A 13,409-nucleotide genomic window follows, 5' to 3' on the forward strand; every position below is an offset into this window, starting at 1 on the left:
AGAGTGATACTACTTTTTTTTAAATACATATTTTTATTTGAAAAATAGATTTACAGCAATAAAAGGAGAGGCAGAGAGAAATCTTCCAACTACTGGTTCACTGCACAAACAGCTGCATCAGCCAGAGCTAGGCCAGTCCAAAGTAGAAGCTAGGAGCTTCTTCCATGTCTCCCACATGGGTGCAGGGGTCCAGGGAATTGGGCCATCTGCTCCTGCTTTCCCAAGCACGTTAGCAGGTAGTTGGATTAGCTGTGGAACAGTCAGGAATCAAACAGATGCCCATAAAGGTACTGATGGAAGCTGGTCCTTCTACACCCTGGTGCCTGCCCCAGGGCTTGTTTTTGTTTGCTTGTTTTACATCAAATGAATGTAACATTTAATTTCATTTTGTATAGATTTTTTAAACTGCCTTCACATAACCACAGCTTATTCCAGTAACTCAGTGTGGGGTTGCCTAAGCAGCCTTTCATTGTAAACCTTGCCATGCCTCCATTTTCCAGGTATGGAGTGTGTTCTTTGACTGTAGGCTTACAGCACTGTATTTCCTATTCCAGGTTTCATCGCCCTTAATGAAGTGGAAGCCTGGATTGATCATCTTTGGCGGGAGCTCTGCTTCCTAGAAACCCAAAGTTGCACTGGGACTTGAATGTGTGTGTTTCCGTTTAGCTTGTGGTGAAGGAAGCACGTGACTCAGCCTTGTTCGAAAGAGTGCTTCACCTGTACAGCCCAAGTGGGACTGACGAGCCAAGGAAAAGATGCTGTGACTCTTGCCTGTTAAAATGCGTACTGATGCTAAGGGACACCAGTTATTCCTTGTCGGGAGCTTCAATCAAAGAAAAGAGCAGAAGACAATCGCTGGCTTCCTATATTAGCCGCAAGCCAAATCGTATAGTGCAAGTTCAGGACCAATGGTGATTGGAATTGCTGAGCACTGGAAAGGGGTAGGAATTGAAAATTGAAAAAAGAAAAAGAGAAGTATTTCATTATGTTAATGAAGAAAAGAGAAAATGGAGGAGAAAATATTTTTTGAAGAGGCTATTTGGTAATTGAAAACTTATTAAGGGGGTTGGGAATCCAGTCACCCAATGAGGATTCCTTGACTTGATCCTACAAAACTACTCTTGCTTCACCACTACGTTGGTACAGTATGCTACCACTATTTTATGTTGTGCCAGTGAATCCAGTTGCCAGAATGAAGTCTGAATGTTTCATGCATCTTTTTTCATAAATGCGGAAGACTTCTCTGGACTCTTAGCAAGCATGCTCATCCAAATTTTGTTGCATGCTTTAAGTAGCATAGCTCCACACGCCTGGCATTTTTTATATTCTTTTCTTAGTGTATCGATAAAGCTGCCACAGGATAACAGGACTGGGAATAAAGTCAGATGTCATATGACCCTGTAAAATGTAGCAGGCTTCAAAAATAAATCTTTTAGCCTTTTCCTATCTTGCTACAAAGTCAGAGCAACTGCATTTGACTCGGAGGAGACAATCTCAACAATCATGACATCTTATTTCAAAACCTGACTCCAAAGTACCAAATGTTCTGCCCAGCGCCAGTTCTGAGTAGCAGTGCAAAGAGCCATTCACTACTGCATTAGCAAAAGTTTGGCTGCTGCTGTTAGAAGGAAATAAAGCATGTGGTTCTAAAACTACTCATCCAAAAGCTTAAAAGAATACAGAAAATTTCTGTTACATGTGAGAAAAACCTCCTCTTCTTTCCTAAAAGTCATGAGATTGCATCCATAAGCACAGTAATTGCTTTTAGTGCAAAAGAATCATTGGGATAAAGTTATAAAATATTTCCCTGCGAGCCTATAGTCAGCATTGTTTACATTAAGAAACTGTTATTGAAATGTTATTTTTCCACGGAGTCAGAGGCACAGTATGATTTCTGCTCCCAAGTACGTATGGCCATATGTAAGTATACTGCCTGTCATTTAACTATTCTTTCATGATTATTTTGTGCCTCTTTTACTAAAAACACATGAAAGAGATAAAAAGATAATACCTAAATAGATTTTTATTGTATTCTAAAAGCTTGGAGTAGAATTTTCTATGGTGTTTCTCATCCACAATAATAGAAGACAATAATTTCCTGTCCCAACCCAAAAGGCCCATTTAATCTGATGGACAAATTTAGATCCTACTGCTTATTAATATTTTGTAGTACCATGGAAACCTGGTAATGAAAAGTTAATCTGTTCTAGAAAATGTGGGGCCATTTTTATAACTAAGAAAGCAAACAGCATTACACCTGTTGTTCCATTCAGCCTTATGCATTGGTCAAAACTATCATATGTTCTTCAGTGTTATTTCACTGACAGAGTTAGATATATTTTTATTTTGAACGCTTCTTTTCTAACTGTCCAAGTGTCTGTACCTGGCTGAGGTTTTATGTGTTTATAGTGTTTCAGTACAACCATAAAAATTACAGTTGGTCTAATTATTTTTCCAAAATCATCCTTTTCCTTACACTATTTCATTATCACTTAAGTGTCATAAAAAAGTGCCAAGGGAACAATTTTTTGTTTCATTTGTATGCTTAAAATCTTTTGAGCTTTTTTTAAATTTCTAATCACAAGCTCTGTATGTAATGGTAAATATAAGATGTTATCAAGATACATATTTTAGAAAATTTTTATTTGGTTGATCAAAGGAACAATATTTTCATGTTAGTGGTGGAAATGATGTAATTGTTTAGCGTTCTATGAAATATAGCCAGTAAAAAAATAAAGATCCAATACTTCAAAAGTTCCGTATAAAATGGAAATAAAAGATTTTGCTATCCACACAACTGAAGGATTTTCAAAAAAGGCCATGAAACTGCTTAGTATCAAAAATTATACATGAGATTTTTTAATTGGCAGTAAAATATTCACATCTTTTAATTTTATTTTTCATGAACTTTTTGAAGATCCTTTGTATTGTTTGCCTTGTATAAAGCAAAGATGCCTGATTTATCAAATACCCATACTTCTACATTATACTGATTGATAGGTAGAGAAAAATTTATGTTAGGAGGTTTAAAAGTCAAAAAAAATTAGTTAATGTTAATCTAATATTTGTGTAAGTGGAATAAGTTACTTTATCACAACCAGTTATTTTGTTAAAATGATCATGAAATAATCATCAAAGGCACAGGCACTGCTTGATGTGTTGTCTGTGACCCTGTGCCCGCCCCCTCTCCAGTCCACCCAGAAGTCAGCTCACTGGCCCTGGGAGAAAGCAAAAGCAGCAGATGCCGTCGTATCATTAAATCTCTGTGAATGGCCCATGTTGCTGCAGTCTCCCTGCTAAGCTTATGTCCCACAGAGACAATGTGTGTGGGAAGTGGATTAGTTGTGTGGTTTTCATCGAAACACCATTCTAGGTGTTTAAAGTGTGACATCAGATGACAAACAGCAAATGAGTGGGTTTTCCTGAATCTCCAAGATGGGATTGAGGATGAAAACAAACCGATCTCCAGGAAGGTCCCATGCAAGAAAAAAAAAAAAAAAGAACCTAGAAAGACTGTGAAAACTAATTCACCCTTTCCATCTCTGTTGTGAACGGAAGGAGGAAACCGCAGAGCTATTAAGAGAGTAAGTGGCTGCCCAATGGATTTTATCAGCATCTTCCTGATCATTACCAATCAATATGACAGAATTCATCCATGCAGATCAGTGGTGTTTTAAGACAGCTCGTGTACTAACGCTGTGTAAGTGAAGTGTCTAGTAGTTTTTCTGTTAGTCATAATTTTTCTTTATGTTAATCCTTAAACTTGTTTAACTGAAATCTACAATAGAGAATCATTTGGGCTTTTGAGCAGCTATTTTAAAGGGAGGGAAGAGCAAGCATTTCTATCCCTCTGACTTGCCATAAAAGCTGACCTTCTGGTTTCATCTTGATATCTTTTGTTGACATAGCAACTGTTTTTCAATCCACTAATAAATACATTTTGTTAGAAGAAAATTCTAAAATGTAAGTGAAAATATTTTAAGAGAATATAAGAATCTAATACACCCTTCCAAATTGCCACACTTGAAAACGAGATGAGTCTTTAAGTTCTCTAGCTCAGGTTTTACACTCTACAGTTTCAGTGCATCACTGGCTCATATGTTTAAACATGTAACAGCTTATACTTACAAGAGGAACATTAACTATGTTGCTACTACATGTCCTAATAGGTATCACATTATCACGCTAGTGGACACTTGTTTTACACTGTTAGAGTCACATGCATATGACTTTGGAAAATTATGCTGAATTCACAATAGGAGCAGCTGATCTTTTCTAGTACATAGTGGTGGTATGTCCATACTTCAATCGTTTTTGTGCTCTATTTTTCCTCTTTTGCTCACAGTTTCTTTAGTCTGCTAAATACTCCTTGTAGCAAACTTCACAGTGTAAGAGTTCATTCTCAGATGAGATGGAATGAAACCAGCTCAAGATACATTCATTTATGTGATTTTCCTCAAATATGGTAAGGCTTCCTAAAACCTAACCATATTGAGGCTATCATTACCAGTAAAAGTATGTACTTTCAGATAAGAATTAATTTCTTCAGGTCATAGAGTATGTTCTAAATCCTAAGGATCCATTTAGATACAATCCATCTACAAAATTGTCCCTTAGCGTCTTGAGATGGCTTATCTTCCACTATTGGATAATTTTCTCTATACTCATTGTACTTATATTGTTTTACTAGGCAAAACAGATGAGCTTCTACAACTAAAATATGTCCTAGAGGCAAAAAGCAATGGCAGAAGTAATCATCAAATTGATAGGAACATCTTTCCCTCAAGAAAGCTCATGTCCAGATTTAAACCCAAATTTCAAAAAGGAGCTAGGGCTCACCTATAAAAGCAAAAAGTGACCAAAAGGTGGTTGGATGATGATAGAATACTCCCAAACCATTCTTATGTTCACTTTGCATTTACATGCTGCAATCAGTAACTTTAAGGTTGGTGTAGAAATGCAGGTCACCATTAACACTTCTAGAAAGCAGCTGTAACATAAAAACCTATCCTTTTTAAAAGGCCAATTCATCCTCAAAACTCGCATTGTATGTATTGATTTTCTGGCAAAGAAATGGAAAGCCCACAGTAGCTATGTCCATCCAAAGCCAGCTCTTAGAAACAGTCATTTTCAACTGTGCTGGGATTTACTGCACACACACAGATGTCCCTTGGTTTGTCAAATTGTGAGCACAGCTGCATGTGTGAGCAGAGCGCTGTTGATCAATGTTTCTCAGTGGGGGTGCTGTTGGCATTATAGCCAGGAAATTCTTTGTTGTACAGAAATGTCCCACGCATTGCAAGATGTTTAATGTCCCAGGCCCCTGCTGACTAAATGCCAGCAGATTTTCCAGTCATTGTAAAAACCAACTGGGAAAAAACCTTCCCCCGGGTTCGATGCCCTTCCCTGGAGGGTGGTGCCCCCTTACCTGAATTCCACTCTCTCCTGCAGCTTGAGAATGCAAAGGAAAAGCATGTGCTCCAAAGCCTTGTCTCTCCTGCCTTGCATTTCACTGGATTTCAGGTAGCTTTACTTTGCCAGTTCTTCAGAGCAAAGAACACCAGGCAGCCTTGGAAATTGCAATGGGCATTATAACTTGTTCTGGTTGCTGGATGTATTTAAAGGACAAATTTCACATGAAGCAAGCTTTTCTGCCTTGATTTTTTACTTCAAGGCTCACAATTTCATTTCAGGACTACACTGTTGGTCAAAATCTCTGCCAATCTTTTAAGGGTTGTCGCAGGGGTTAAATAAACACAAACACAACTGCCGTAACATTCCACATAAGCAAACTACATGGTCTTTGGGAATCGCCTGTAGCTTTCACCTGGTGACAGCTGTGTTCCAGGAATCCCCAACGAATGGCATGTTTATCCGATTAATGGAGCATTTAATTCTCATGCAAAGGCTATGGTTTCCCTTGTACAAATATAGTCATGCGGTTCAAGTTTTCTAACAAGATTTTGCGTACTGCATTTTGAAGGAAATGTAGATTAACTACAGATTGCATGCATGTTGTTCATTCTTCCATAATGGTCACGCACAAAGTGAGATGTGCTGTACTTCTTGGAAATATTAAATTGTACCAATAAGGCAGAAACATCCTTAGTTTCTTTTTCTCTATCCCCAAAACTGAATAGTCAAGAGGTCTTGAAGTTACTTGGACAAATTGTAGCTAAAAGAAAAGAATTAATATAGTCACTGTAATTTAAAAAAATATATTTAAAATCCTAAGGGTTTTTATTTTTCAGGCACAGCAAAGCAGAATCAGTTAAGGTGATTACATTGTAAACTTACAGATGGTGCTGAAGAATTCTTTTTAAATAGCAGTATTTTTTTTTTAAGAGAATAAACTGAAAGGAGTAAATGAGGCAGAGTGCCACTCCACCCTCAGGTCAATTTTATGTTATATTAAGATGCCAATAATATTTGTACCACTTGCCAATTTGGGGGGCTTTTCCCTTCTTGGAAGCTTTCATTATACTTTGACTATTTGGTTGTTGCCACTGCAGCGCTCACTAGCATTTGGAAATTATCAGAATGAATCAAGGGTCAAACCACTTTCATCAATTAAAATGTAGGCACTAAGTTTTCTTTTTGTAAATTGTATGTGGTTTAGAAACATGTCAGTGTGTTCAAACCATCCTACACCAACTTCCACAGATTTAGTACCTGCTAAAAATTCTAACTACTCTTTTTTTTTTTTGCTATGTAAAATAGATTTTTAAGTAATGGGCCAAGTGTATTCTTTTGTAATTTCAATCTTCTGTAAAGTGACCAGGATTTAAGCTAGGGTCATTGTCAGACTGACTGAACAATTCCTGATTTCCAGTGAGAGATCTAGTCCTACATATTACACAGGTGTACTATCTGTGAGTGTAACTGGAACTGTACACTGATTAACATGACAATTACTTTTTTTATTCTTTATCTGTACTGTATGATATATAATATGTGAGTATAAATATCTACACACACATGTATATGTATTCCATTATTATACCCTGAAAGAAAGACTATGAATTATCTTTTTTTTATTCCATACTGGTGTTTGTGTTATTTAAAAAGCAAAATTATGCTCTTATCTAGTGGCATACCATAATAGGATACTTTGCTGTGCACAATTCCAAGTGCCTTAGAATATTGTTTAGCTTTCCTAAGTATATAGAGTGCATAAATGTGTAAAATTGAAAAAAAAATTACCTCAATAAAATCATTGGGAAATCCCTGGTTTTGGTTTGTTCGTATCTGTGCCATTCACGTGGAGTGTGCAGTCCTTCCAAGTCAGAAGTTAACAGGATCCTCAAACGTAATTCAGGAGTGGGACAGCTGTCTTAGTTGCCTATTGTTTCAGCTCTACTTAACCTTTCAGGTTTTTTTATACATAAAGATGTTTGCTTTGTGCTTTATCTTTAAAGAATTATTGCTTTTAATAACAGCTTATAGTATGTTTTTAAAATCTGCTATCTTTTATACTAGGGAGACTATTTTATATTCATGTTGTATTGACCTCATAATATATAAACGTGAGAGGTAGTCCCTAAAGAGTTTATGATGTAGAAAAAAAGACTGTCTCATTGTGTTTATTATGTAATGTTTTATAAGCAAAAAGAGAGGTGGGGCATATTTTGACCAGACAAGGAATACACTTCCTGTGTTTCTCAATATTAATTCTAAATAGAAGCTTTACTTTCCTTAACTTTAGGACAAGGTTGTAGATAGGAAAGCTGAAAAGCGATGTATGGACTGTTGTTCTAGACAGAAGACTTCAAACTGAGAAATATGGGAACCAAAAAATTAAAAGTAGCTTTGGAAACTGGGCCCATGGATGCTATTTAAAGTAATCAAGACATCTCCAAAGCAGGTGCAGGTGGTTATCACCATTTCAATTTTTTTTCTCAGACAAACCAGATTCTAAATTGAAACATTGCTTTCTGAAACCAAGTGCAAGTTAAGAAATGGACGATGTTCCACAGTGCACAAGGATTCGATGGTATCTGAGTCAGTGTGATTTTACTCTTTGCTGGACCTCAACCTAGATGTCCTTATGGAGTGGCTGCTGGTAACAGTGCTGCCCACAGACTACCTGGGTCATTACTCCGTGTAGGAGTTGTGAACTCTTTACCCATGAATCACAGGTCACTATAAGAGCAGATAAAATGTAGAGAAAAGCTATGTACCTTAAATTTGTGTGAAGGTGTTTTTGATTATGCAAGACATAATCAAAATTATGTAAAGCTTTGTAGGAAAAATCCCCAGATGCTAGCTTTTCTAAATAAATATCCCACGGAGGAGAGAACCAACATTTTGGTGCTCAGACCAATAGCCTGAGGATTTGACTCTGGATGATTTTTTTTTATCTTGGTACGTGTTATGGAGTACAGCCCGTGATGGTAGAAGTCTCTGTGAAGTCTCGCTTTATTGCTCCTTCACCTCTCCTTGTATTCTCTTCCCCCAACATTCTAATTTAGCCAGGATATTGGATACAGATGAGTCCAATTAGTCTAGGTGTTTTTACTACAAGCCAGGTCCTGTTCCTGCCCATTCCAAGGAGCACTAATCAACTCCTTAACCCACAACACTTAGGTATTCGCTCCTGCCCACGTGTGACTCATCTTTCAACTGAAAGGGGACGGTATTACACTGTTGTGTAACCACTCCCCTCACAAGTCCCTTTAAAGGGGCTGGTGAAGTGGGGGCTCACTCTCTTTCTGGTCAGATGCTTCTATTAACTCTGGCACCTCAACTCTTGGCTGACCCAGAACAGGTAATCCCCTGAATATGGTCCTTGTGTAATGCTTAGATTGGACAATAGATATAGTAATGTTGTTTCTGGTCTGTGTACTATCAGGAGTTCCAGGAGAGGTGAGGCCTAGCAGTAGTGTAATGTGGGCAGAGAAGCCAGGGAAAGGTGAATGTCTGCAGCTTTGTGTGTCCAGGTTATTTGTTGCATGTCTCTTAGGGTAACTTGTATTGTTGGGGAAGCTGGGACATGATTGGTTGGATTGCCATATGAACTTGTGATTTGCTATTTCTAAGTATGCTTTATTATCACCAAGCTTGGTTAATAAAGACTCCCTAATAAAACATTAGATATGTCTGGTGTGATCTCACTCACACCCCGTACCAGTAAACTCATCAGACAAATCAGTTTAGGAGCCCTCAACATGAACAGGAGTTTGCTTGTTATTCATCCAACTACTCAGCAAACTGAAGTGACCAGTCTTTTCTCACACTTTACATGCCCCCTTTAGTTCAGTCCTTGATGACTTCTGAAATCTTTATTACTAGTTGTCAGTCTTCCACAACTGACCCTGTCTGGGTTCTGCTTACCTCAGTCCTATAGGAAACCTTTACATCAGTTCTTTCCAGAATTTTCTAGTAAGTTCCCTCTTCCTACTGAAGAGTTCCCAAGAATTTCTGAAGTCAAACTGTACCCAGTTCCAAACAGCTCTCCTTATAATCCTCATTTGGATCAACTCAAATGAACCATGCCATTCCCCAAATACATTACTCATTCTGTATCATAACTGTGTTTAACCCATGCCCTCCAAATGGAGTTCTTTATGTGTCAACATTCCACACGTAATCCAAATGTCTTCGCCAGCTTTGCATTGTCATTTCTTTATAACATTTCTTTAAACAGACTACATATAAGCAAATTTAAAGAATGTGGTTTTCTCTGTAAGAACTTCAAATGTCAAGTGTGACCTGCATGCATTTAACAGTTGAAGCTGATACAAACATTGTGATTCAAATTTTCTTAAATATTTTTGAATTATTTACCATTGTAAAGATATGACCATATTTTTTTACTTCAAAAAGATAAAATTAGTTAAAATCACATGATTGGGTCAGATTCTAAAATAGTTTTTTAATTACAAACACTTTCAAGCCAAATAGATTGTAGTTTGTCACATTAGCTATAATACATACTTAAGCATAACACAAAAGTGTTACATATGAGGGGCTGAAGGGTTCCAAACACAAAGAAAAGATAAAAATGGAAAAATTAGTTCTCTGGTTTGAGTTGCTTATCTGTATATGGAAATATCACTCTGTAATTCCAAAAATGGACACATTGCATGTTAGAATTTTTAAATTAAAAAAAAGAATGTAAAAATAAAAGAACTTTAGGAAAAAGTTGAATATTGAAGGCAATGTAAGCAAGTACAGACAGAAGCTGAATATCATCATCACAGAATTATTCCTGGTATAAGAATATGTCTGAATTTGTAAAAGGACTCTTAGAGGCTGAATTTTACTTTGGGCTGTATTTTATTATCTATATTTAATTACAAACTTTCATAGAATGGTAGAAACTTACATAGAAAGAAAAGCAGATGTTAAAGTGTTAGACTGATACCTCTATGGCTTGGTATGGCCTCAGGATGACACACTCTGGGACGAACTCTCTTGAACTACAGAGACACACTCAGAACCATTTTCAGTCTCTAGGATTTTTTAGATTGTTCATTTGTTTATTTTTAATAAATATTTTATTCCCAATGATATTCACATAGTTGAGAAGGATGCATGTCCATGTGAACCACCGATCAGGGTGCGAATGTTTGAGGAATGAGGGAAGTAGATGAAATAATTGATTCCAATCTCTTTCTTCCTGTATCTGGGGGAAAGGTAGAGAAAGGGAAATGGCTGCTTCCAGCAGCCTAACCACATCAGTGCCCGGGGATGGGAGATGGCCACTCAATGTCATTCTAGAATCCCCAGTGTGGAGAATATTCTGAGGGCACTGCCCAAGTGGCTTCGGCAGTTCCAAGACACTTGTTGTCACAGCGCAGGTACTGCAACTTAGCTTGGCCCAGCCAGCCCCAATTCTAGCTCATGTTGGCAGGTGCTGCAGCCTAGCACAGCTGAGCCAGCCCCCAGTCCTGGCTCTCATGTTAACTGGCTGCTGTTGTAGCCCAACACCTGTCCTGCACTCCGTCCTGGTTCTCACATCTGAGAGTAAGTGAAATGAATTGACCCAGCCCAGCCTGCCCCCAGACCTGACCCATATATATGCCAGCAGGTAGTATAACATTGTCTGGTCTGGGATGTTCCCAGTTTTGGTTCTTATGCTCACCAGCAGGAACAGTGCTTGACAAAGGAGCTCCCCAAACTCCTTATGTGGCCACCTCTCATCACAGATCTCACGCACAGCTGGGGGTACTTGGCACAGCCTGAATTGACCCTCTTAATTTTGTGAAACCAGATTCACACTCTATCTTAAACAATGCTTTTTGGTGATAAGCAGGTCTGCACTCCCAAGAGTGCAGCTAATTTCCTTCAGTACTCTTCCTGGTCTCTTGAAACTTTGCGTTGTTTCTTTTTTTTTCTTTATATTCTTTCTCACCGTCCAGACACACTCATTGAAATGACATTCAACTAGATTCTTCTTTCATTTCATAGTAAAATCTGTTCTGGTTCAATCCCGAGTACAGATCCCTACAGTTGTGTTCAGGATGGCATAATGAAATATTAAAACTGAACTGAAGATGAAAACTGTATGAGACTAAAGAGGTAGGCAAAAACTAAGTCTCAAAAGTCTTTGTAAACTGTGCCAAAAAATTTGGAACGTATCGTTAAAACAATTGGAAACCATCAAAGTATTTTAAGCTCAGGGATACCATCATCAGATTTAGGCTAATCAACATGGCTGCCTTGCATAGAATTAGAGGGATGGAGGCGGCACTATTGCAGCCTAATGCCCCATTACTATTGCCATAATCTGACTGTGACTGATGGCTGCCCAAACCAAGGGACTGACTGTTGGAACAGGAAACAATGAAATCAAGTGATGATTCTAAGGAATGGTGTTTGGCCTAGCAGCTAAAGTGCTTATACCTTGGAGTACTTGGATTTGATTTCCTATCTGGCTGCTGACTTTAGCTTCCTGCAATGCAGACCCTGGGTGACAACAGTGACAGTTCAAGCAACTGGGCTCCCGTCACCCACATGGAAAACCTGGCTGGATTAAATTCCCAGCTCCAGCTTAAGCCCCCGCCCAGCCTCTGCCATTTCAGGCATTTGTGGGGTAAACCAGCAGACAGTAGCTCCTTTCCCCTCAGTTTCTCTGCCTCTTGAAATCAATCCCTAATGGACAGCTGTGAAGTAGAAGTGATTGTTGCATACAGGAAACAGAGGAAATGGGAAAGTTATGACTGTATTTACCATGGCTTAGAAGGATAGCAATGAAACCAGTTGCTAAAATAGAAGAGAGCGATGGAGAAAAGGTTGGTGGAAGACCAGGGCAAGAGGAGTGGGGAAGGAAAGGTAAGAAGGATGCAGAAGTGAGTCTTTCAATTATGATCACATAATTTGACTGTTTGAATTTCCTGCTATTGGGAGCTTCCCCTGTGGATGGATGTACTGGAGATAGGTGGATACATGAGCCTAAAAGTAAGAAAAGCTACAAAGGGGGGATTGGGAATCATCACCACATATGAGGGAAGCTGTGAAAATGGATCAAATTCTTCATCAGTATCTCAAAGCTTCAGGCCATGAAGAAATTACTGTAAGAAAAATTTAATAAACATTTTCTTATTGCCTTTGTCCAAAGCTGTACAATCAGATCAACACATCTTCTGAGTGCTTCAGATCCTTGCTTTAATTTAATTGGGTTTCATAGCTTATCTTAGTTTGGAATAAAATGGAATACCACTTTACATATTAGGTCAAGTCATAAAGCAAGAACTACACTTGAAAATTTCTTACATTGCCATGAAAGTTTACATGACACACTATTAGACTTACAAGTCTGACACAATCTACTTTGACTTCAGGATTGGAATTTGGTGGTTGGTTCTTTTAACATGACCAAAGTTGAATAAGTTAGTTTACATACACTTTTAAAGCAAAAGCTTACATAATGATGTTCACACTGCAGGAAGCACAGGGTGGAGCCACTGTTGTGGTACAGAGTTAAGCCACTGCCTGCAGCACCAGCATCCCAATGAGTGCCTAGTTCAAGTCCTGATGCTCCACTTAGGACCCAGCACCCATCTCATATGCTTAGGAAGGCAGGAGGAGATGGCCCAAGTACTTGGACCCATGTCACTATGCTGGAGACCTTGGTGAAGGTCTTTGCTTCTGGCTTCAATCTGCCTAGCCCTGGCTGTCTGCTCCTTGGAGAGTGAACCAGTAGATGGAGGCTTTCTTTCCCTATTCTGCCTTTCAAATAAAAAAATTTTAAAGTATTAAACAGCACAGGAAAGAGAAAGTTTATGCAAGTTTCAGAACCTGATTTTACAGGGAAAGGTTATTAATGTCTTGTGTGACCCACAATCTATGCGCTCATGGAATCAGTAACAGAACAACTAATACCATAGGGTAATCATGGAATTAAAATTATATGTTACATGGATACAGTGTGTCAGTACACCATAATTTTAAAATGTTTTCATATT

The 13,409-nt window shown here is 38.3% G+C and overlaps 1 protein-coding gene across 2 annotated transcripts in view; it reads left to right on the plus strand.

Annotated features, from left to right (window-relative positions):
- The window catches only part of PHACTR2 (phosphatase and actin regulator 2), a 114,774-nt gene extending 107,734 nt beyond the window's left edge, over positions 1-7,040 (plus strand). For both annotated transcript variants that reach the window (XM_040965664.1, XM_040965665.1), the window contains one exon: positions 555-7,040. In XM_040965664.1, the coding sequence (XP_040821598.1) occupies positions 555-570 (16 nt within the window). In that variant the 3' untranslated portion in view covers positions 571-7,040. The remainder of the gene's footprint in view (positions 1-554) is intronic.
- Positions 7,041-13,409: the final 6,369 nt, after the last annotated feature.

The sequence above is a fragment of the Ochotona curzoniae genome, unplaced genomic scaffold, assembly GCF_017591425.1.
Source record: "Ochotona curzoniae isolate NIBS_2020 unplaced genomic scaffold, NIBS_Ocur_1.0 scaffold_3890, whole genome shotgun sequence".
Taxonomy (NCBI): Eukaryota; Metazoa; Chordata; class Mammalia; order Lagomorpha; family Ochotonidae; genus Ochotona; species Ochotona curzoniae.